Raw genomic sequence first — 22,067 nt, 5'->3', positions numbered from 1 at the left:
ACTGACCCCGATGAACCAAGGCTCTGATCTGTGATAAGGCAGCTTCATACGTTCATGTGACAAACAGAACTGAATTCAGCATTGAGTGAAAGATCCAGAAGTGCTTCCTGTGCTGTTCTTAACTGAGAACCAGCACGTGAACTAGCCAAACAGGAACTGGGGCCCAGACAAATAGGAATTAAAAGGAATTATTGGATAGATGATGATATTGGATTTATATCCTGCCCTCCACTCCGAAGAGTCTCAGAGCGGCTCACAATCTCCTTTTCCTTCCTCCCCCACAACAGACACCCTGTGAGGTGGGTGGGGCTGAGAGAGCTCTCACAGCAGCTGCCCTTTCAATGGCAACCTCTGCCAGAGCTATGGCTGACCCGAGGCCATTCCAGCAGGTGCAAGTGGAGGAGTGGGGAATCAAACCCGGTTCTCCCAGATAAGAGGGCTCTGGCTGACCCAAGGCCATTCCAGCAGGTGCAAGTGGAGGAGTGGGGAATCAAACCCGGTTCTCCCAGATAAGAGAGCTCTGGCTGACCCAAGGCCATTCCAGCAGCTGCGAGTGGAGGAGTGGAGAATCAAACCCGGTTCTCCCAGATAAGAGTCCGCACACTTAACCACTACACCAAACTGGCTCCACTGTATGTAAGGCCAGATCCCTTTATTTAACTAGAGATACCTTTATTAACCAGAGATGTCAGGGATTGAACCTGGGAACTTTTGCAGGCCAAGCAGAGGCTCTACCACTGAGCCACAGTCCCTCCCCAATACATGAAATGTCTCTGGGGGGGTGTTCCTGCAATCACAACGACATGGTTTCCCCCCTCTTGTCTTCTAGGCGGAGCTCTCCAACAAGCGCCACCGGCCCATCGGCATTGGGGTGCAGGGCCTCGCAGACGCCTTCATCCTCATGAGGTTCCCTTTCGAAAGCCCTGAGGCCCAGCTGCTCAACCAGCAGATCTTTGAGACCATCTACTACGGCGCCCTGGAAGCCAGCTGCCAGCTGGCCAAGGAGCACGGGCCTTACGAGACCTACGAGGGCTCCCCCATCAGCAAAGGCGTAAGTGGGGCCAGTTGGAAAGAGAGGCCAGCTTGGGGAGGAGGCCTCTTGGAACAAGCCCCTTCCAGTACAAAATTGCTGCTTGGGGCTCGATAGCAGCTCCAGCTAGACTCCTGGGAGGGAGGAATCTGCTTGAATGCCATCTGTGCTTGTGGCCCCATGCGTGAAGCACATAGAATCCTTGAGTTGGAAGGGACCTCCAGGGTCATCTAGTCCAACCCCTGCACAATGCAGGAAACTCACAGACCCCTCCCCTTAAATTCACAGGATCCTCATTGCTGTCAGATGGCCGTCCAGCCTCTGCTTAAAAACCTCCAAGGAAGGAGAGCCCACCACCTCCCAAGGAAGAAGCCTGTTAGAAACATAGAAGAGTTGGAAGGGACCTCCAGGGTCATCTAGTCCAACCCCCTGCACAATGCAGGAAACTCACAGACCCCTCCCCTTAAATTCACAGGATCCTCATTGCTGTCAGATGGCCGTCCAGCCTCTGCTTAAAAACCTCCAAGGAAGGAGAGCCCACCATCTCCTGAGGAAGCCTGTTCCACTGAGAAACCGCTCTAACAGTCAGGAAGTTCTTCCTTATCGTAGAATCATAGAGTTGGAAAGGACCTCCAGGATCATCTAGTCCAACCCCTGCACAATGCAGGAAACTCACAGACCACTCCCCTTAAATTCACAGGATCCTCATTGCTGTCAGATGGCCGTCCAGCCTCTGCTTAAAAACCTCCAAGGAAGGAGAGCCCGCCACCTCCCAAGGAAGAAGCCTGTTAGAAACATAGAAGAGTTGGAAGGGACCTCCAGGGTCATCTAGTCCAACCCCCTGCACAATGCAGGAAACTCACAGACCACTCCCCTTAAATTCACAGGATCCTCATTGCTGTCAGATGGCCGTCCAGCCTCTGCTTAAAAACCTCCAAGGAAGGAGAGCCCACCACCTCCCAAGGAAGAAGCCTGTTAGAAACATAGAAGAGTTGGAAGGGACCTCCAGGGTCATCTAGTCCAACCCCCTGCACAATGCAGGAAACTCACAGACCACTCCCCTTAAATTCACAGGATCCTCATTGCTGTCAGATGGCCACCTGGCCTCTGTTGAAAAACCTCCAAGGAAGGAGAGCCCACCACCTCCCAAGGAGGAAGCCTGTTCCACTGAGGAACCGCTCTTAACAGTCATAGAATCATAGAGATGGAAGGGACCTCCAGGGTTATCTAGTCCAAACCCTTCACAATGCAGGAAACTCATAAACACCTCCCCCTAAATTCACAGGATCCTCATTGCTGTCAGATGGCCATCTAGCCTCTGTTGAAAAACCTCCAAGGAAGGAGAGCCCCCCGCCTCCTGAAGAATCATAGAGTTGGAAGGAACCCCCAGGGTCATCTAGTCCAACCCCCTGCACTATGCAGGAAACTCACAAATTCACAGGATCTTCGTTGCTGCAATATGGCCATCTAGCCTCTGAACATGAACATATGAAGCTGCCTTATACTGAATCAGACACTTGGTCCATCAAAGTCAGTATTGTCTTCTCAGACTGGCAGTGGCTCTCCAGGGTCTCAAGCTAAGGTTTTTCATGCCTACTTGCCTGGACCTTTTTAGTTGGAGATGCTGGGGATTGAACCTGGGACCTTCTGCTTACCAAGCAGATGCTCTACCACTGAGCCACCGTCCCTCTGTTTAAAAACCTCCAAGGAAGGAGAGCCCACCACCTCCCAAGGAGGCCTGCTTCACTGAGGAACCACTCTAACAGTCAGGAAATTCTTCCTAATGTTGAGCCAGAAACTCTTGATTTAATTTCAACCCGATGGTTCTGGTCCTACCTTCTGGGGCCACAGAAAACAATTCCACGCCATCCTCTATAGGACAGCCCTTCAAGTACTTGAAGATGGTGATAATATCGCCTCTCAGCCACCTCCTCTCCAGGCTAAACATGCCCAGCTCCTTCAACCTTTCCTCATAGGACTTGGTCTCCAGACCCCTCATCCTCTATAGGACAGCCCTTCAAGTACTTGAAGATGGTGATAATATCGCCTCTCAGCCACCTCCTCTCCAGGCTAAACATGCCCAGCTCCTTCAGCCTGTCCTCATAGGACTTGGTCTCCTGACCCCTCACCATCCACATGATGTGGATCTTTGGCTCAGACTGCAGATTTTTTTTTTTTAATTTCCTCTTTAAAGCAAATTTCTTAACGCTCAGGGATGTGGAAATAATGTTGAAGTGTTACCCCCTGCCAGGGCTCACACGTATAAAACTCTGTCCCCTTGTACACTGGAGTGAAATGTCTGCTTGTGTCTGGACTCACAAAAAGCTGTGACCGCTTTGCGGCACTTTGTGGATGGCTTTTATAGGCTCCCTTCTTTTTCTGCAGTGTTTCCAGCAGGGCTCAGGAGGAAGAATATAAGCAGAGCCGTGCTGGGTCAGGCCAGTGAGGGTCCCTCTAGTCCAGCATCCTGTTTCTCTGGAGGGCCAAACAGGGCACAGAAGCTGAGGCTTTCCCCTGGTGTTGCTGCCTGGCTTTAGGATTCAGAGATTAACTGCCTCTTAACGTGGAGTCTCTACCTCTTGTATCTCTAGGTGGAAGAAGCCAGTGTCATGAAGATCCTGTGAATTCAGGGGGAGGTCTTGGGAGTCTCCTGCATTGTGCAGGGGGTTGGACTAGATGTCCCTGGAGGTCCCTTCCAGTTCTATGACTCTATTAAGAAGAACTTCCTGACCGTTAGAGCAGTTCCTCAGTGGAACAGGCTTCCTCCTTGGGGGTGGTGGGCTCTCCTTCCTTGGAGGTTTTTCAACAGAGGCCAGGTGGCCATCGGACAGCAGTGAAGATCCTGTGAATTTAGGGGGAGGCGTTTGTGAGTTTCCTGCATTGTGCAGGGGATTGGACTAGATGACTCTGGAGTTCTCTTCCAACTCTATGATTCTCCTTCCTTGGAGGTTTTTAAGGAGAGGCTAGATGGCCATCTGACAGCAATGAGTATCCTGTGAATTTACGGGGAGGTATTTGTGAGTTTCCTGCATTGTGCAGGGGATAGGACTAGATGACCTTGGAGTTCCCTTCCAACTCTATGATTCTCTTTCCTTGGAGGTTTTTAAACAGAGGCTAGATGGCCATCTGACAGCAATGAAGATCCTGTGAATTTAGGGGGAGGTGTTTGTGAGTCTCCTGCATTGTGCAGGGGGTTGGACTAGATGGCCCTGGAGGTCCCTTCCAACCCTATGATTCTATGATTACAAAGAATTTCCTGATAGTTAGAGCGGTTCCTCAGTGGAACAGGCTTCCTCCTCGGGAGGTGGTGGGCTCACCTTCCTTGGAGGTTTTTAAACAGAGGCTAGAAGGCCATCTGACAGCAATGAAGATCCTGTGAATTTAGGGGGAGGTGTTTGTGAGTTTCCTGCATTCTGCAGGGGTTGGACTAGATGACTCTGGAGGTCCCTTCCAGCTCTAGGATTCTATGATGCAGTGGTTAGTATCGGGGAAACCCAGGTGCGAAGCTGCACTCTGCCATGGAACCTTGCTGGGTGACCTGGGGCCAGTCATACAGTCTTGGCCTAACCTCCCTCCCAGAGCTGCTGTGGGTAAAAAAACAGACAGCACAACTTATGTCACTCTTCTGCTAAGTCTCCATTGGCTGGCCAATAACCCGAAGGAGTTTCACTTATAGGATGTACCGTTTTACTCTCTCAGAATGTTTGGAATGCCTTTTGATCTAATCGCAGTTACTCCTTGGGGAAACATCCTCTTCTTTAGCGCCCACAGCAAGAAGTCTTTGCCCTGAAGGAGCCTGCGGTTCTGTGTTCCCCCCCCCTCCCCTAGATTCTGTGGGGGCAGGCTGTGTCATGCTCAGCTCTGTGGGCTGTTGGGGCTGACTTGCTTTGGCTTTGCTGTGTTTTTAGATCCTACAGTATGACATGTGGAATGTCACCCCGACCGACCTCTGGGACTGGAAAGCACTGAAAGAGAAGATTGCCAAGTGAGTGATTTCACCTGGTTCGTAGCCTGTGATCAGCACGGGGAGGGGGTGGGGTGGAGCAGGGAGGGCAGGAAGCTGCACACAGATGTCCGTGCAAGAGTTCGCCAAAGGACTTTTTTATAGGGAGCCAAGGGTATTGAAATAGCAGCTTATTACCTAAGCCACTGTGTTTAGACCAGTGGACTCTAATCTGGAGAGCCCGTTTGGTGTCGTGGTTAAGTGTGCGGACTCTTATCTGAGAGAACCGGGTTTGATTCCCCACTCCTCCACTTACAGCTGATTCCCCACTCCTCCACTTGCAGCTGATTCCCCACTCCTCCACTTGCAGCTGATTCTCCACTCCTCCACTTGCAGCTGATTCTCCTCTCCTCCACTTGCAGCTGATTCCCCACTCCTCGCAGCTGATTCCCCACTCCTACTTGCAGCTGATTCCCCACTTCTCCACTTGCAGCTGATTCCCCACTCCTCCACTTACAGCTGATTCCCCACTTCTCCACTTACAGCTGATTCCCCACTCCTCCACTTACAGCTGATTCCCCACTTCTCCACTTGCAGCTGATTCCCCACTCCTCCACTTACAGCTGATTCCCCACTCCTCCACTTGCAGCTGATTCCCCACTCCTCCACTTGCACCTGCTGGAATGGCTGTAGGTGTTGTCCTTGAAAGGGCAGCTTCTGTCAGAGCTCTCTCAGCCCCACCCACCTCACAGGGTGTCTGTTGGGGAAGAAGATAAAGGAGATTGTGGCTGCTCTGAGATTCAGAGTATAGTGTGGGATATAAATCCCGTATCTTCTTCTTCCTCCTGCTGAGTGAAGCCTGCTGGGTGACTTTGGGCCAGTGCAGGTTCTCCCAGAGGGCCCGACTAGGACTATTTTTGTGTCCGTCTCAGATGTGGCCTACCTCACAGGACTGTGTTTCTGCCACGTGCCATTGGAGAACACATGTACTTTGGACTCAGCCTGAATGCGCTTGAACACTGAAGCCAGGGCAGCCAGAAACCCGAGGCAGGCGGTGGGGTAGAATTCAGGGTCTTGTTTTGTGCATTGGTGGATCTCTCGTCCACTGCATGAGCCCAGGTGATTCACGGCTGTTAGGAAATGCACTTTGGGAACAGATTCTGGCCCAGCACAGGGCAGCAAGCCGCATCCAAAGATGGAAATGCAGAACACATGAACACATGAAGCTACCTTATACTGAATCACCTTTGATGAACCTTTGGTCCATCAAAGTCAGTATTGTCTTCTCAGACTGGCAGCGGCTCTCCAGGGTCTCAAGCTGAGGTTTTTCACACCTATTTGCCTGGACCCTTTTTTGGAGATGCCAGGGATTGAACCTGGGACCTTCATCTTCCCAAGCAGATGCTCTACCACTGAGCCACCGTCCCTCCCCAGAAAAATGTGGGCAGGGAGAATCAGCTGGGCCACTGTAAATGTTTTCATTGCCTTTGCATTTTGGGGCTCCCCCCCGCCCCTCCCGTTCGTTATGTTATAACGCAGGGGGTGGCCAAACTGGCTTAACATAAGAGCCACAAAGAATAAATGTCAGATGATTGAGAGCCATAAGACAAGAACATCGAATGTCTGAGAGCTGCAAGACAAGAATGCAAGACAGGATTCTTCTCTGATTATTTTATTGTTTTAACATTGTTTTTGTTAAACAATTGTCTGTTTTATGCGGTTAGCTGCCTTTAGTCTGTACAGAATGGGCGGGATATAAATATAACGTAAAAAAAATAAAAAATAAATAAATGTCAAATGTCTGAAGAAGAAGATGATGATTTTGGATTTATATCCCGCCCTTTTCTCTGAATCTCAGAGCGGTCACAATCTCCTCCACCTTCCTCCCCCCACAACAAACACCCTGTGAGGTAGGTGGGGCTGAGAGTTCTTTTACAGCAGCTGCCCTTTCAAGGACAGCTTCTATGAAAGCTGTGGCTGGAGAGCCAGTTTGGTGTAGTGGTTAAGTGTGCGGACTCTTATCCGGGAGAACTGGGTTTGATTCCCCACTCCTCCACTTGCACCTGCTAGCATGGCCTTGGTCTTGGGTCAGCCATAGCTTTGGCAGAGGTTGTTCTTGAAAGGGCAGCTGCTGTGAGAGCCCTCTGCAGCCCCACCCACCTCACAGAGTGTCTGTTGTGGGGGGGGGGGGATAAAGGAGATTGTGAGCCGCTCTGAGACTCTTACAGTGGAGGGCGGGATATAAATCCAATATCATCTTCTTCTTCTGACTCAAGGCCATCTCAGCACGTGCAAGTGAAGGAGTGGAGAATCAAACCCGGTTCTCCCAGATAAGAGAGCTCTGGCTGACCCAAGGCCATTTCAGCAGGTGCAAGTGGAGGAGTGGGGAATCAAACTCGGTTCTCCCAGATAAGAGAGCTCTGGCTGACCCAAGGCCATTCCAGCAGCTGCAAGTGGAGGAGTGGGGAATCAAACCCGGTTTTCCCAGATAAGGGAGCTCTGGCTGACCCAAGGTCATTCCAGCAGCTGCAAGTGGAGGAGTGGGGAATCAAACCCGGTTCTCCCAGATAAGAGAGCTCTGGCTGACCCAAGGCCATTCCAGCAGCTGCAAGTGGAGGAGTGGGGAATCAAACCCGGTTCTCCCAGATAAGAGAGCTCTGGCTGATCCAAGGCCATTCCAGCAGCTGCAAGTGGAGGAGTGGTGAATCACACCGGGTTCTCCCAGATAAGAGAGCTCTGGCTGACCCAAGGCCATCCCAGCAGCTGCAAGTGGAGGAGTGGGGAATCAAACCCGGTTCTCCCAGATAAGAGTCCGCGCACTTCACCACTACACCAAACTGACTTGAGAGCTGCGAGACATGAATGCCAGATGTTGGAAGGAAGGAATAAAGGAATAGATGGGGAGGGAGGAGGTAGGGAGAGGTGTAAAGAAAGCAACTTTAACTTTTAAATGCATTCTCCAAGCTGCCACCCAACAGGGCAGTGGGGGTTTCAAGAGCCACACAATATGTGTGAAAGAGCCACAGTTTGGCCACCTTGTTTTAACGTTTAGTCGTGTGTACTGTGCAGCTGAACAGTGCATTTTTCATTCAAAGGTAACAATAGCCTAAAAATAGTTTTGTGCGAAAAGCGGTAGCACTCTTGGCATATCTTCCATTTGTTAAGTTTGCTCAGCATTGCACTTAACCCAAATCAGTGGCAATGGTGGGGCCAAAGCTTTCAGAGCCCCCCCCCCCCCCATACCCCCCATTCTTCTTGCTTCTCTGTGCGCCAGGTACGGTGTCAGGAACAGCCTCCTTCTTGCCCCGATGCCTACGGCGTCCACAGCTCAGATCCTGGGCAACAACGAGTCCATTGAGCCCTACACCAGCAACATCTATACCCGCAGAGTTCTCTCCGGAGAGTTCCAGGTCAGTCCAGTTTGTGTTGAATGAGCCTTTGGAACTCCTTCTGGTTGGAAGTTGTGTTGGGAAGCTGATTGTGAGAACCTCCATCCCAAGGGAGCTGTGCCCGGCCCCCTCACTTTTGATCTCCAGGGAGGCAAGCTGAAGGTGGCTTTATTTAGGACTGCCGATTATGACGCTGTTTTCATTCGTCGGCAGTCCTCATTTAAGGTTTCAAACTGGTCTTTTATATGCTTTTATAATGGACAGCCCCGTGGCGCAGAGCGGTAAAGCTGCAGTCCTGCAGTCAGAGCCCTCTGCTCATGACCCGAGTTCGATTCCGGCGGAAGCTGGGTTCAGGTAGCCGGCTCCAGGTCGACTCAGCCTTCCCTCCTTCTGAGGTCGGTCAAAGGAGTCTCCAGCTTGCTGGGGGGAAAGTGTAAAAGACTGGGAAGGCAATGGCAAACCACCCTGTAAAAAAGTCTACCGTTAAAACACGACGTCACCCCAGAGTCAGAAATGACTGGTGCTTGAGCAGGGGACTAGCTTTACTTTTTTAATATAATGGTTTTATTTATATTGCTTTTATTGTGGTTTTTGATGATCATTTAATTTATATTGTTAGCTGCCTTGAGTTCTGCAGGGGAGAACAGAAACAGAATAATTGCAAGCCGCGTTCCCTCCAAGCTGAGTTAGTGTGAGCCAGATCACAGTTTTTTAACCTCCAGCTCACACATTTCTGTCTTAGCTCAGGGAAAATGACCCCAGAGCAAGCTAATTCATGCAGCAGCTCACCACTTGGATGCCAGTAGCTCACAAAGCCCCAGTAGGAATGTATGGCTGTGAGAGTTGGACCGTAAGGAAGGCCAAGCACAGAAGAATAGATGCTTTTGAGATGTGGTGCTGGAGAAGACTCTTGAGAGTCCCTTGGATTGCAAGAAGATCCAATCAGTCAGTCCTAAGGGAAATCAGCCCAGACTGTTCACTGGAAGGTCAGATGCTGAAGCTGAAGCTCAAATCCTTTGGCCACCAAAGGAGAAAGGAGCCCTCACTGGAGAAGACTCTTGAGAGTCCCTTGGGCTGCAAGAAATCCAATCAGTCAGTCCTAAGGGAAATCAGCCCAGACTGTTCCTTGGAAGGTCAGATGCTTAAGCTGAAGCTCCAATACTTTGGCCACCCAATGAGAAGGGACCCCTCACTGGAGAAGACTCTTGAGAGTCCCTTGGACTGCAAGAAGATCCAGTCAGTCCTAAGGGAAATCAACCCTGCCTGTTCCCTGGAAGGTCAGATGCTGAAGCTGAAGCTCCAACACTTTGGCCACCCAACGAGAAGGGAGCACTCTCTGGAGAAGACTCTTGAGAGTCCCTTGGACTGCAGGAAGATCCAGTCAGTCAGTCCTAAGGGAAGTCAACCCAGACTGTTCCCTGGAATGTCAGATGCTGAAGCTGAAGCTCAAATACTTTGGCCACCCAATGAGAAGGGAGCACTCCCTGGAGAAGACCCTGATGCTGGGAAAGACAGAAGGCCAAAGAAGAAGGGGACGGCAAAAGATGAGATGGCTGGACAGCATTACTGATGTAACAAACATGAATTTGAGCAGACTTTGGAGGATGGTGGAAGACAGGAGGGCCTGGCGTGACTTTGACCATGGGGTTACAAAGAATCGGACACGACTGTGCGACTGAACAACAACAAAGCTCACAAAGTAGAATTTTTGCTCACAGGACTCCACAGCTTAGGAGGAATATGGATTGCAAGCTGTGTTTTCAGGTGTAGGCAGGGGGCGAGTTACAGAATGACAAAGGGCATCAGGGGGTTTTAGGGCTCTGCTTATAATCCAGAGGTTTCTCGTGCAGTGACTGTGGGTTTCTTGGCCTTCCAGGTTGTGAATCCCCACCTGCTGAAAGACCTGACGGAGAGGGGCTTATGGAACGAGGAGATGAAGAACCAGATCATTGCCTACAACGGCTCCATCCAGGTACCTCCACCTGGCCTGGCCTGAGCTGAGGGTGGCTCTCTTATCTGGGAGAACCGGGTTTGATTCCCCACTCCTCCACTGGCAGCTGCTGGAAAGGCCTTGGGTCAGCCAGAGCTCTCTTATCTGGGAGAACCGGGTTGGATTCCCCACTCCTCCCCTTGCAGCTGCTGGAATGGCCTTGGGTCAGCCAGAGCTCTCTTATCTGGGGGAACCGGGTTTGATTTCCCACTCCTCCACTTGCACCTGCTGGAATGGTCTTGGGTCAGCCAGAGCTTTGGGAGAACCGGGTTTGATTCCCCACTCCTCCACTTGCAGCTGCTGGAATGGCCTTGGGTCAGCCAGAGCTCTCTTATCTGGGAGAACCGGGTTGGATTCCCCACTCCTCCACTGGCAGCTGCTGGAAAGGCCTTGGGTCAGCCAGAGCTCTCTTATCTGGGAGAACCGGGTTGGATTCCCCACTCCTCCCCTTGCAGCTGCTGGAATGGCCTTGGGTCAGCCAGAGCTCTCTTATCTGGGGGAACCGGGTTTGATTTCCCACTCCTCCACTTGCACCTGCTGGAATGGTCTTGGGTCAGCCAGAGCTTTGGGAGAACCGGGTTTGATTCCCCACTCCTCCACTTGCAGCTGCTGGAATGGCCTTGGGTCAGCCAGAGCTCTCTTATCTGGGAGAACCGGGTTGGATTCCCCACTCCTCCACTTGCAGCTGCTGGAATGGCCTTGGGTCAGCCAGAGCTCTCTTATCTGGGAGAACCGGGTTTGATTCCCCACTCCTCCACACGCAGCTGCTGGAATGGCCTTGGGACAGCCAGAGCTCTCTTATCTGGGAGAACCGGGTTTGATTCCCCACTCCTCCACACGCAGCTGCTGGAATGGCCTTGGGACAGCCGGAGCTCTCTTCTATGGGAGAACCGGGTTTGATTCCCCCCTCCTCCAATTGCCCCTTCTGGAATGGCCTTGGGTCAGCCAGAGCTCTCTTATCTGGGAGAACCGGGTTTGATTCCCCACTCCTCCACTTGCACCTGCTAGCATGGCCTTGGGTCAGCCATAGCTGTCCTTGAAAGGGCAGCTTCTGTCAGAGCTCTCTCAGCCCCACCCAACACACAGGGTGTCTGTTGTGGGGGAGGAAGATATGGGAGATTGTGAGCCGCTCTGAGTCTCTGATTCAGAGAGAAGTGCGGGGTATAAATGTGCAATTCTTCTTCTTCCTCCAACTGGGCTCGGTGTGCCAAGAAGGGCGGGTCTCAGGCCTCACAGAAGGGAGGGACAGGCTGTGCCAGACTGGAGAGCATCTTGCTGCCAAGTGCCTTGCTCTCTTGAGGCGTTTTCATTAAAGAGATTTTTTCAGAGGGGAGCCTTATTGGTCTGTAGAAGAAGAGTCAAGTAAGGTTTTGGGGTCTGAAGGAGTCAAGCCTCCCTTCATCAGACACAAGCTGGAATGGAGTCCCTGAGCCTTTATCTGCGCCCTTCTTTCCAGCACCTCCTCCACCTTCTGACTGGGATATATAAGGGCAGGGGATCACCGTTCCCACTTGCGTATCCAAGGACCCTGGAGGGTTTTGCCATCTTCTGGGCATGGAGCCTGCAGGGGTCGCTGGGGATGTATTGGAGGGAGGAGAGAGAGAGAGAAATCAAGCAATGTCACAAGAGGAGTATCTCTCGTTAATGGCTCTACCCTTCCTTCCTTCCTTCCTTCCTTCCTTCCTTCCTTCCTTCCTTCCTTCCTTCCTTCCTTCCTTCCTTCCTTCCTTCCTTCCTTCCTTCCTTCCTTCCTTCCTTCCTTTCCCCTCCCGCTGAAAGCTTTTTGAAACTGATCTGCAAACCTGTTGACTTGTTTATATACATCTCTCTCTGTGAACCCTGCATTACTTGATATGTGTTTTAACTTTAATCATAGAATCCCAGCGTTGGCAGGAAACTCACAAATACCTCCCCCTAAATTCACAGAGTCCCGTGGCACAGAGTGGTAAAGCTGCAGTACTGCAGTCGGAGCCCTCTGCTCACGACCTGAGTTCGATTCCTGGTGGAAGCTGGGTTCAGGTAGCCGGCTCCAGGTTGACTCAGCCTTCCAGCCTTCCGAGGTCGGTCAAGGAGTCCCCAGCTTGCTGGGGGGAAAGCGTAGAGGACTGGGGAAGGCAATGGCCAAACACCCCATGAAAAATAAAATCTGCCATGAAAACAGTGCGAAGCAACATCACCCCAGAGTCGGAAACGACTGGTGCTTGCATAGGGAAATACCTTTACCTTAAATCCACAGGATCCTCATTGCTTACATTCCTTGTAATTTTGGAGTATTAAAAATCATTTCTATTTTTTAAAAGGTGGGGGGAGCAGTATTGCCAAGGAGAGCAAGCTGGCTGTGAAGAGGGGGGGGAGTTAAGCCCCCCCCAACTGGCTGTGGCCCCCCTGCTCTCTCCTGGCCTGGCAGTTCTTTGGGTGCCAGAGGGGCTGTGGGGAAGGGCGGGCAGTTGCTGGAGAGCCTTGAGGTCTGCCCCACAGAGAGGGAGGCTCGCAGTGCACCTGCCCTTCTGTGGGGGGAGTTTCAAGGCGGGAGCCCCCTGCCAGTCGCCAGTCCACCAAGCAGCGGCCTTGCTCACTGTCACGTGATGCAGGGTGGGTGCCCAATTGGTTGAGAAAGCCCACTACCAGTGGTCCCCTTAAGCTGCGTTAGTGTGAGCTAGCTCACAGATTTTTAGCCTCCAGCTCACACATTTTTGTCTTCGCTCGGGAAGGACGACCCCAGAGCCCACTCATCGATGCAGTCGCTCACGGCTTTCATGCCAGTAGCTCACGAAATAGAATTTTTGCTCACAAGACTCTGCAGCTTAGGGGGGGGAACATGGGTCGCCACCCCCAAACACGTCCCTGTCTCTGCCCCCAGGTCCTCCTGACTGGCCCCCTTTTCTGCCTTTTCAGAACATACCGGAGATTCCAGAGGACTTGAAGCAGCTCTATAAGACTGTCTGGGAGATCTCCCAGAAGACCGTGCTCAAGATGGCGGCCGACCGAGGGGCCTTCATTGACCAGAGCCAATCCCTCAACATCCACATCGCAGAGCCCAACTACGGCAAACTGACCAGCATGCACTTCTATGGCTGGAAGCAGGTAGGTATGTGGGGGGTGGGGGGGGGGAGAGAAGTCTTTTGCTCTTAGTCCCAAAGTCTTCTGCTGAGCTTGGAGAGACTCGAGACAGAGGCTGCCTTCTAACTGAGTCCGGGAGCCCCTTAAAGACCAATGTTTTCAGAGTCAGAGGTTTCCAAAACTTTCTTTAGAGGCTTGACTCTTGAGAGCTCATACTCCAAGCCTTTTGTCGGTCTTGAAGGTGTGGCTGGATTCCATTCTAGCTGCTCCCCGTAAGGGATCTGTTGAGGCTGGGTGAGTGGGCGTCAACGTGGCAGATGAGGTTAAGAACATAAGAACATAAGAGAAGCCCTGTTGGATCAGGCCAATGGCCCCTCCAGTCCAACACTCTGTGTCACAGAAGAACATAAGAGAAGCCCTGTGGGATTAGGCGAATGGCCCCTTCAGTCCAACACTCTGTGTCACACAGTGGCAAGTTTTTTTTGTGGCTAATAGCCACTGATGGACCTCTGCTCCATATTTTTATCTAAACCCCCCTTGAAGGTGGCTATGCTTGTGGCCGCCACCACCTCCTGTGGCAGTGAATTCCACATGTTAATCACCCTTTGGGTGAAGAAGTACTTCCTTTTATCCGTTTTAACCTGTCTGCTCAGCAATTTCATCGAATGCCCACGAGTTCTTGTATTGTGAGAAAGGGAGAAAAGTACTTCTTTCTCTACTTTCTCCATCCCATGCATTATCTTGTAAGGGATCTCTATCATGTCACCCCGCAATCGACGTTTCTCCAAGCTAAAGAGTCCCAAACGTTTCAACCTTTCTTCATAGGGAAAGTGTTCCAGCCCTTTAATCATTCTAGTTGCCCTCTTCTGGACTTTCTCCAATGCTATAATATCCTTTTTGAGGTGCGGCGACCAGAACTGCACACAGTACTCCAATGTGGTTCAATGTGGCCAAGTGCAAAGTAATGCACATTGGGGCCAAGAATCCCAGCTACAAATACAAGTGGATGGGGTGTGAACTGGCAGAGACTGACCAGGTGAGAGATCTTGGGGTTGTGGTAGATAACTCACTGAAAATGTCAAGACAGTGTGCGATTGCAATAAAAAACACCAACGCCATGCTGGGAATTATTAGGAAGGGAATTGAAAACAAATCAGCCAGTATCGTATTGCCCCTGTATAAATCGATGGTGAGGTCTCATTTGGAGTACTGTGTGCAATTCTGGTCACCGCACCTCAAAAAGGATATTATAGCATTGGAGAAAGTCCAGAGAAGGGCAACTAGAATGATTAAAGGGCTGGAGCACTTTCCCTATGAAGAAAGGTTGAAACGCTTGGGACTCTTCAGCTTGGAGAAACGTCGACTGTGGGGTGACATGATAGAGGTTTACAAGATAATGCATGGGATGGAGAAAGTAGAGAAAGAAGTACTTTTCTCCCTTTCTCACAATACAAGAACTCGTGGGCACTCAATGAAATTGCTGAGGAGTCAGGTTAAAACGGATAAAAGGAAGTCCTTCTTCGCCCAAAGGGTGATTAACGTGTGGAATTCACTGCCACAGGAGGTGGTGGCGGCTACAAGCAAAGCCAGCTTCAAGAGGGGATTGCATAAGAATATGGAGCAGAGGTCCATCCGTGGCTATTAGCCACAGTTTATATATATATAATTTTTGGGGGCCACTGTGTGACACAGAGTGTTTGATTGGAGGGGCCATTGGCCTGATCCAACAGGGCTTCTCTTATATTCTTATGTGACACAGAGTGTTGGACTGGAGGGGCCACTGGCCTGATCCAACAGGGCTTCTCTTATGTTCTTATGTGACACAGAGTGTTTGACTGGAGGGGCCATCGGCCTGATCCAACATGGCTTCTCTTATGTTCTTATTGGCATCCTGTCTTGCTCTGTGTCCTCCAAGCAGAGTCTTGAGCGAGCTTGTTAAACCCTCTTTTGTGCCCCGCAGGGTCTGAAGACCGGCATGTATTACCTGAGGACGAAGCCAGCAGCGAACCCCATCCAGTTCACCCTGAACAAAGAGAAGCTGAAGGAGAAGAGCTCGAAGGAAGAGGAGGAGGAGAGGAACAAGGCGGCCATGGTCTGCTCCTTGGAGAACAGAGATGAATGCCTCATGTGCGGCTCGTAAAGGAGCTGCTGGGTGCACCCACAACCGCCCCTCCTTGTTCCCCAACCCCCCATTAGTTAGTTCTAGTGTTCATCGAGGGTGTGGAAAGCTGCTGCTGCCTGCCTTGGCAGAGGGCAAGAGGGGGCTTACGTTCCCCTGACCTGGTAAAGCTGCCTGGTTTTGGGGAGGGGCTGTATTGGGGGAAACCTGTGTAGACACCGCTGCCCCCGTCGATCTTTCAGGAACCTTTAAGTGCCCTTTTGCAGTCTTGCATTATATTATGTAGAAAGATGACTTTTGCCAGTTTTCCCACGGAGAGAAGGCCATGCATGTTACGCTTCAGGGATTAGACTCCTTCGACCATCTTGCGCCAACCATCTTATACCCAGAGAGGCCCACCTTTTCGCTTCCATCCTGGACCCAGAGAGAGGGGGGTTCTGTGATGGTTTTGGGGGTATGTGGCTCTGGCTGTCCCCTGGGGTGCTCTTGGGGGCGTGGAGGCGAGCTGTGGGGCCTGCAGGGCCTGAGAGGGGACTTCGGCTCACTCTCACTGTCCACCCATGTGCAGTCCATGCGCCGTTCTTCCCTGGGGAGCGCATAGAAGTGTGGTGTTCAAGGCATGCAGCCCTTTCTCCTTCTGTAGTTGGGAAATCTGGAGGAACCACGGAGGATTCTGGGTTTAGCATCCAAACCGTGTTTGGTTCAGCAGTGTTATTCTTTGCAATAAAGCTGCTATTGAAACATCTCTGCCCTTTTCCACGTTCATAACAGGTAGGAAGTTTTTACAAGCAAAGGATCATTAAGGCTTTCTGGTTTGCTCCTTGGGCGGTGTAATCGGAATGCAGGGGCCAAAGTCCTCACTATTTATCGAGTTCGGGTGTTCCACCCGTAGACCTGAATCCTCTGAATGAATTCAGATGCATCAATAAAGCTTAGAGTGTGAAGTGGGTGTTGTCTTTTACCGTGAGGGGAAAGGGCCTGGGGATTTAGACTCCCCGTGGGGCTTGTGGTACTAGAACCAGCCATGGGCTTCACCGTTCAGGCTGTGCTCAGATTAACCCAATGCTGTTAACTTCAGAGATCACTTTGGAAGTAACATTTAAATCGGGTGTCTAGTGTGGTGCCTGAGAAAGTAGGCAGGGCCACATAGGGTTTTGATTAGCCACTGGAGATTTGATTGGCAGTGCAGGCATGGCTTTGGCGGCTGCTGCCATGAGGATCTTTTATGGCTGGCTCCGCCTCCTACGACAACCATTTTGAGGCTGGCTCTGCCTCCTGTGGCAGCCATTTTTGAGGCTGGCTCCGCCTCCTGTGGCGGTCATTTTGTGGCGGCTCTGCCTCCTGTGGCGGCCATTTTGTGGCTGGCTCCGCCTCCTGTGTCAGCCATTTTGAGGCTGGCTCCGCCTCCTGAGGCAGCTATTTTGAGGGTGTGTCCACCATGCTGGGTCAGAATTCCAGTTGTACCAGCAGGCACAAAAAGGCTGGGGACTCCTGGTCTAAACGAGTGAGGTGGTAATGGAGAAGATGGGTGGGTGGATATGGGGTGGGGTCTGAGTCAAGGCAAAGGCTGAAATGTTGAGCGCTGTCGAACTTGAATGAACAGGAGGCTTTGCTCTGGGCAGGGTCTCTGGAGCAACACCCAAATACTGTAAACCAAAATTTGCTTTGGAAAGGTGGGGATGCATAGGACAACTCATTGGTTTCTTCCCATTCAGTGCCTTTGATCCATCCTTCCACACAAGTGCCCACTGTGCTCTGTCCCCAACTCCCCACCTTCCGTCTTTTCAGTCTTCAGAAACAGCTGGACAGGACCTCCAGGATCATCTAGCCTAGCGTTCTGCACAGCATGGGAAATTCACAGCCACCTTCTTCCCAGCGACCCCTGCTCTACGTCCAGAGGAAGGAGAAAAACCTCCAGGATCCCTGGCCCAATATGACCTGGAAAAAAACTCGTGTCCCCACAGTGGTGGTTGACATTACTCTGTGCATGGAAAAGAGTCATGAGAGCAGAGCACTGGTCCGTCCCTTCATAAGAACAAAAGAGAAGCCATGTTGGATTGGGCCAATGACCCATCCAATCCAGCACACTGTCACAGTGGCCACAAACCCAGGTGCCCTCAGGAGGTCCATCAGTGGGGCCAGGACACTAGAAGCCCTCCCAATGTTACCCCCAAGCACCGGGAATACAGAGCATCACTGCCCCAGACACAAGAACATAAGAGAAGCCATGCTGGATCAGGCCAGTGGCCCATCCAGTCCAACACTCTGCGTCACACAGGGGTCAAAAAACCCAGGTGCCATCAGGAGGTCCATCAGTGGGACCAGGACACTAGAAGCTCTCGCACTGTGACCCCCCAAGCACCAATACAGAGCATCCCTGCCCCAGACATAAGAAAATAAGAGAAGCAATGTTGGATCAGGCCAGTGGCCCCTCCAGTCCAACATTCTGTGTCACATAAGAAAATAAGAGAAGCCATGTTGGATCAGGCCAGTGGCCCCTCCAGTCCAACACTCTGTGTCACATAAGAACATAAGAGAAGCCATGTTGGATCAGGCCAGTGGCCTCTCCAGTCCAACATTCTGTGTCACATAAGAAAATAAGAGAAGCCCTGTTGGATCAGGCCAGTGGCCCCTCCAGTCCAACACTCTTTGTCACATAAGAACATAAGAGAAGCCCTGTTGGATCAGGCCAATGGCCCCTCCAGTCCAACATTCTGTGCTACACAAGGGCCAAAATCTCAAGGGCCATCGGGAGGTCCACCAGTGGGGCTAGAAGCCCTCCCACTGTACCCCCCGCCCAGCACCAAGAAGACAGAGCATCCCTGCCCCAGACAGAATTCCAACAATATGTATCCTGCCCTCCCTATCAAAATCTGCCTCAGAATCCTGATGGCCAGCAGTAATTCACAGAGGTGTTTAATACTTTCCTCTCACATGCCCACCTCTTCCTGGCCAGCTGCAGTATCCCCTTCCTAATGGAAACGGTTCCAATATACATACAGCTGCTCCTGCTGAAGGTGAGCTCTGTGAATGGAAGGCTTCTGGGGGAACCAGCTCTAGGATGGCTGAGACACAAACTGGCTTCTGGGGTTGGCGGTGCTGATCCACACAGGAAGGCCTCTGAGCAGGCAAGATTAATGACAGAAACAGCTAGGCATTGGGCTCAGTGGCAACGGCAGCACGCCAGAAGCAGCCATGGAAGCAGATGAGCAGTGGTTGCTTCCCAGATCATGAAACGGGAACCTCAGAAGAGCCCTGCTGGGTCAGACCAGTGAGGGTCCATTTAGTCCAGCCTCCTGTCTCACACAGTGGCCAGCCAGTTCCTCTGGAGGGCCAACAACAGGGCAGAGAGGCTGAGGCCTTCCCCTGAGAAGAAGCTCAGAAGAGCCCTGCTGGGTCAGACCAGGGAGGATCCATCTAGTCCAGTCTCCTGTCTCACACAGTGGCCAACCAGCCCCTCTGGAGGGCCAACAACAGGACAGAGAGGCCGAGGCCTCCTGAGAAGAACATCAGAAGAGCCCTGCTGGATCAGACCTGTGAGGGCCGATCTAGTCCAGCCTCCTGTCTCACACTGTGGCCAACCAGTTCTGGAGGGTCAACAACAGGGCAGAGAGGCTGAGGCCTTCCCTTGAGAAGAACCTCAGAAGTGCCCTGCTGGATCAGACCTGTGAGGGTTCATCTAGTTCAGCCTCCTGTCTCACACAGTGGTCAACCAGTTCCTCTGGAGAGCCAACAACGGCATTGAGGCCGAGGCCTTCTCCTGAGAAGAATATCAGATGAGCCCTGCTGGATCAGACCTGTGGGGGTCCATCTAGTTCAGCCTCTTGTCTCACACGGGCCAGCCAGTTCCTCTGGAGGGCCAACAACAGAGGCCTTCCCCTGAGAAAAGCATTAGAAGAGCCCTGCTGGATCAGACCAGGGAGGCTCCATCTAGAATCATAGATTTGGAAGGGGCCTCCAGGGTCAGCTAGTCCAACCTCCCGCACAATGCAGGAAACCCACAAATACCTCCCCCTAAATTCACAGGATCTTCATTGCTGTCAGATGGCCATCTAGCCTTTGTTTAAAAACCTCCAAAGGAGAGCCCACCACCTCCTGAGGAAGCCTGTTCCACTGAGGAATCGCTCTAATTGTCAGAAAGTTCTTCCTAAGTTTGAGCCGGAAACTCTTTTGATTTAATTTCAACCCACTGGTTCTGGTCCTGCCTTCTGGGGCCGCAGAAAACAATTGCACACCATTGTCTCTATAGGATAGCCCTTCAAGGACTTGAAGATGGTGATCCTATCACATCTCCGCCGCCTCCTCTCCAGGCTAAATATGCCTAGCTTCTTCAACCTTTCCTCATAGGACTTGGTCTGCCATTTGATGCTGCAGGATAGAGGCTGGCAGTGGCGTTGCAATAAGAGACTTCATATAAAATATTGATTTGGAAGGCCAAGATATAAAACATGGCCCTACAACACTACTGAACCCATAAATATATATGACAGTCCCCTGAAGAAGGGTTTTCCCGAAATGAAATTGGACTAGTTCTTTTATGATTTGTTGGACTTTAATTATTTTGGTTTTTGGACAGTAGGAGTGTTGTACACAAGCTGATCTTTTGTCTGTACCACTGTAAGAAATTCTAGAAGATATACTTTTTGGATTATACTGAATACTTTTTCTACACGGAGAGCGTCGTTATTCTACCGTTCTGTTTACCTTTGTGGTCCTGTTCTTCGCTGATGTCATTCTCCATCTTGACAGCTTTGACCACACACCTCACGGCATGTGCCCCCTCACCTGCTCCCCTCCTCTCCCCCTGAGCAGCCTCCTGCCTTCCCCCCTTGCACTAGTTGCTTGAGGGCCAGATGAACCCCCTGGCTGGGCTGGTGCCATCCCCCAGTCTCTGTGTTTGACACTCAACAAACTGCAGCCATTGGGTGGGCATCTGGCCAATTAATTAGCTGAGCTCCAGCTTCAGTGCACTACACATAACTCTTGGCACATGGGCTCTGACCTTACGCCTACCTTGACCATTTCTGGACCATGTGGTGAGGCATGCAATAAGACACTGGATGCAATATGTATGCCCCTGATTAGGGCATAAGGCTGTAGGATAAGAAGACTCAAGAATATCTTTAAGCCTTTTTCACTTCATTACATTTCCTTAGAATCACAGAATTATAGAGTTGGAAGGGACCTCTAGAGTCATCTAGTCCAACCCCCTGCACAATGCAGGAAACTCACAAACACTTCCCCCTAAATTCACAGGATCCTCATTGCTTTCAGATGGCCATCTAGCTAATGTTTAAAAACCTGCAAGGAAGGAGAGCCCACCGCCTCCCGAGGAAGCCTGTTCCACTGAGGAATCGCTCTAACGGTCAGGAAGTTCTTCCTCATGTTGAGCTGGAAACTCTTTTGATTTAATTTCAACCCACTGGTTCTGGTCCTACCTTCCGGGGCCACAGAAAACAATTCCACACCATCTTCTCTATGACAGCCCTTCAAGGACTTGAAGATGGTGATCCTATCACCTCTCAGCTGCCTCCTCTCCAGGCTAAACATCCCCAGGTCCTTCAACCTTTCCTCATAGGACTTGGCCTCCAGACCCCTCACCATCTTTGCCGCCCTCCTCTGGACCCCTTCCAGCTTGTTGATATCATTCATAAAATGTGGTGCCCAAAGCTGAACACAATACTCCAGGTGAGGTCTTACCAGAACAGAGTAAAGCGATATCATTACATCACGTGATCTGGACAATATACTTCTGTTGATACAGCCCAAAATTGCATTTGCCTTTTTAGCCACCGATCACACTGTTGACTCATGTTCAGCGTGGACTTTGTGATCCAGCATTGTTCTATTGTTTTATTGTATCCTGTATTATGAGCCAATATGTGTACTTACTGTTCTGACCTCTGAAGAAGACATGTCTAGGTCGAAACAGGTCAGGTCAAGTTGAGTGCGTTCCCATTGTGGTTTTATGATTGTACATAGGATAGAGGCTAATGACGGGCCCTTAAATGGTTTTAGCTTTCTACAATAAATACATGTGTGTTAGTTTATGGTTTATTTTACAGTTTGTTTTTAATGTTTGGCCCTTTAATTGCATATTTACCTTTCTGGTTTCTTGCATCTGGCCAATTAGCCATCTCTGAGGCCCTAGCCTGTGTCCTGAGACACTGCAGAGTAAAGGAAGAGGGACTCCGATTAGCAGCTTTGGAAACACTCATCCCCTCATGGACACAAGAGTTTTGTGCTTCTTGAGATCATGCACCCTACGTGTGTGGGAAGGGATCAGCATGGACTACCATTTAAGAAGTCCACAGAAGTCGTTCCAAAGAGCCTGACATGGATCAAAAGTTTACTTGCCAAAACAGCTGTACAGCTAGACCCAGCAGTAATACCTGAGAAGAACAAAAAATAGATAAGCAGAGAGTTCTTAGCATGTGTAGAGTTCCGTTCCCCAATGGATTTTCACAACCAGGTCTATCTGGATTGGTGAAACAGAATAACTTGTGCCCTACAGAAGTAGAATTAACACTGTTTGT

General features: G+C 51.0%; 1 protein-coding gene across 1 annotated transcript in view; it reads left to right on the top strand.

Annotated features, from left to right (window-relative positions):
• The window catches only part of RRM1 (ribonucleotide reductase catalytic subunit M1), a 42,054-nt gene extending 25,579 nt beyond the window's left edge, over positions 1-16,475 (top strand). Inside the window, exons 11-16 of the mRNA XM_060263855.1 lie at positions 830-1,051; positions 4,939-5,015; positions 8,248-8,383; positions 10,239-10,334; positions 13,248-13,436; positions 15,373-16,475. Coding sequence (XP_060119838.1) covers positions 830-1,051; positions 4,939-5,015; positions 8,248-8,383; positions 10,239-10,334; positions 13,248-13,436; positions 15,373-15,552 — 900 coding nt within the window. The 3' untranslated portion in view covers positions 15,553-16,475. The remainder of the gene's footprint in view (positions 1-829; positions 1,052-4,938; positions 5,016-8,247; positions 8,384-10,238; positions 10,335-13,247; positions 13,437-15,372) is intronic.
• Positions 16,476-22,067: the final 5,592 nt, after the last annotated feature.

This window comes from Heteronotia binoei, unplaced genomic scaffold, assembly GCF_032191835.1.
Source record: "Heteronotia binoei isolate CCM8104 ecotype False Entrance Well unplaced genomic scaffold, APGP_CSIRO_Hbin_v1 ptg001202l, whole genome shotgun sequence".
Taxonomy (NCBI): Eukaryota; Metazoa; Chordata; class Lepidosauria; order Squamata; family Gekkonidae; genus Heteronotia; species Heteronotia binoei.
The sequence above is the reverse complement of the archived record's forward strand: the minus strand, read 5'-3'. Positions and strand labels throughout refer to the sequence as shown.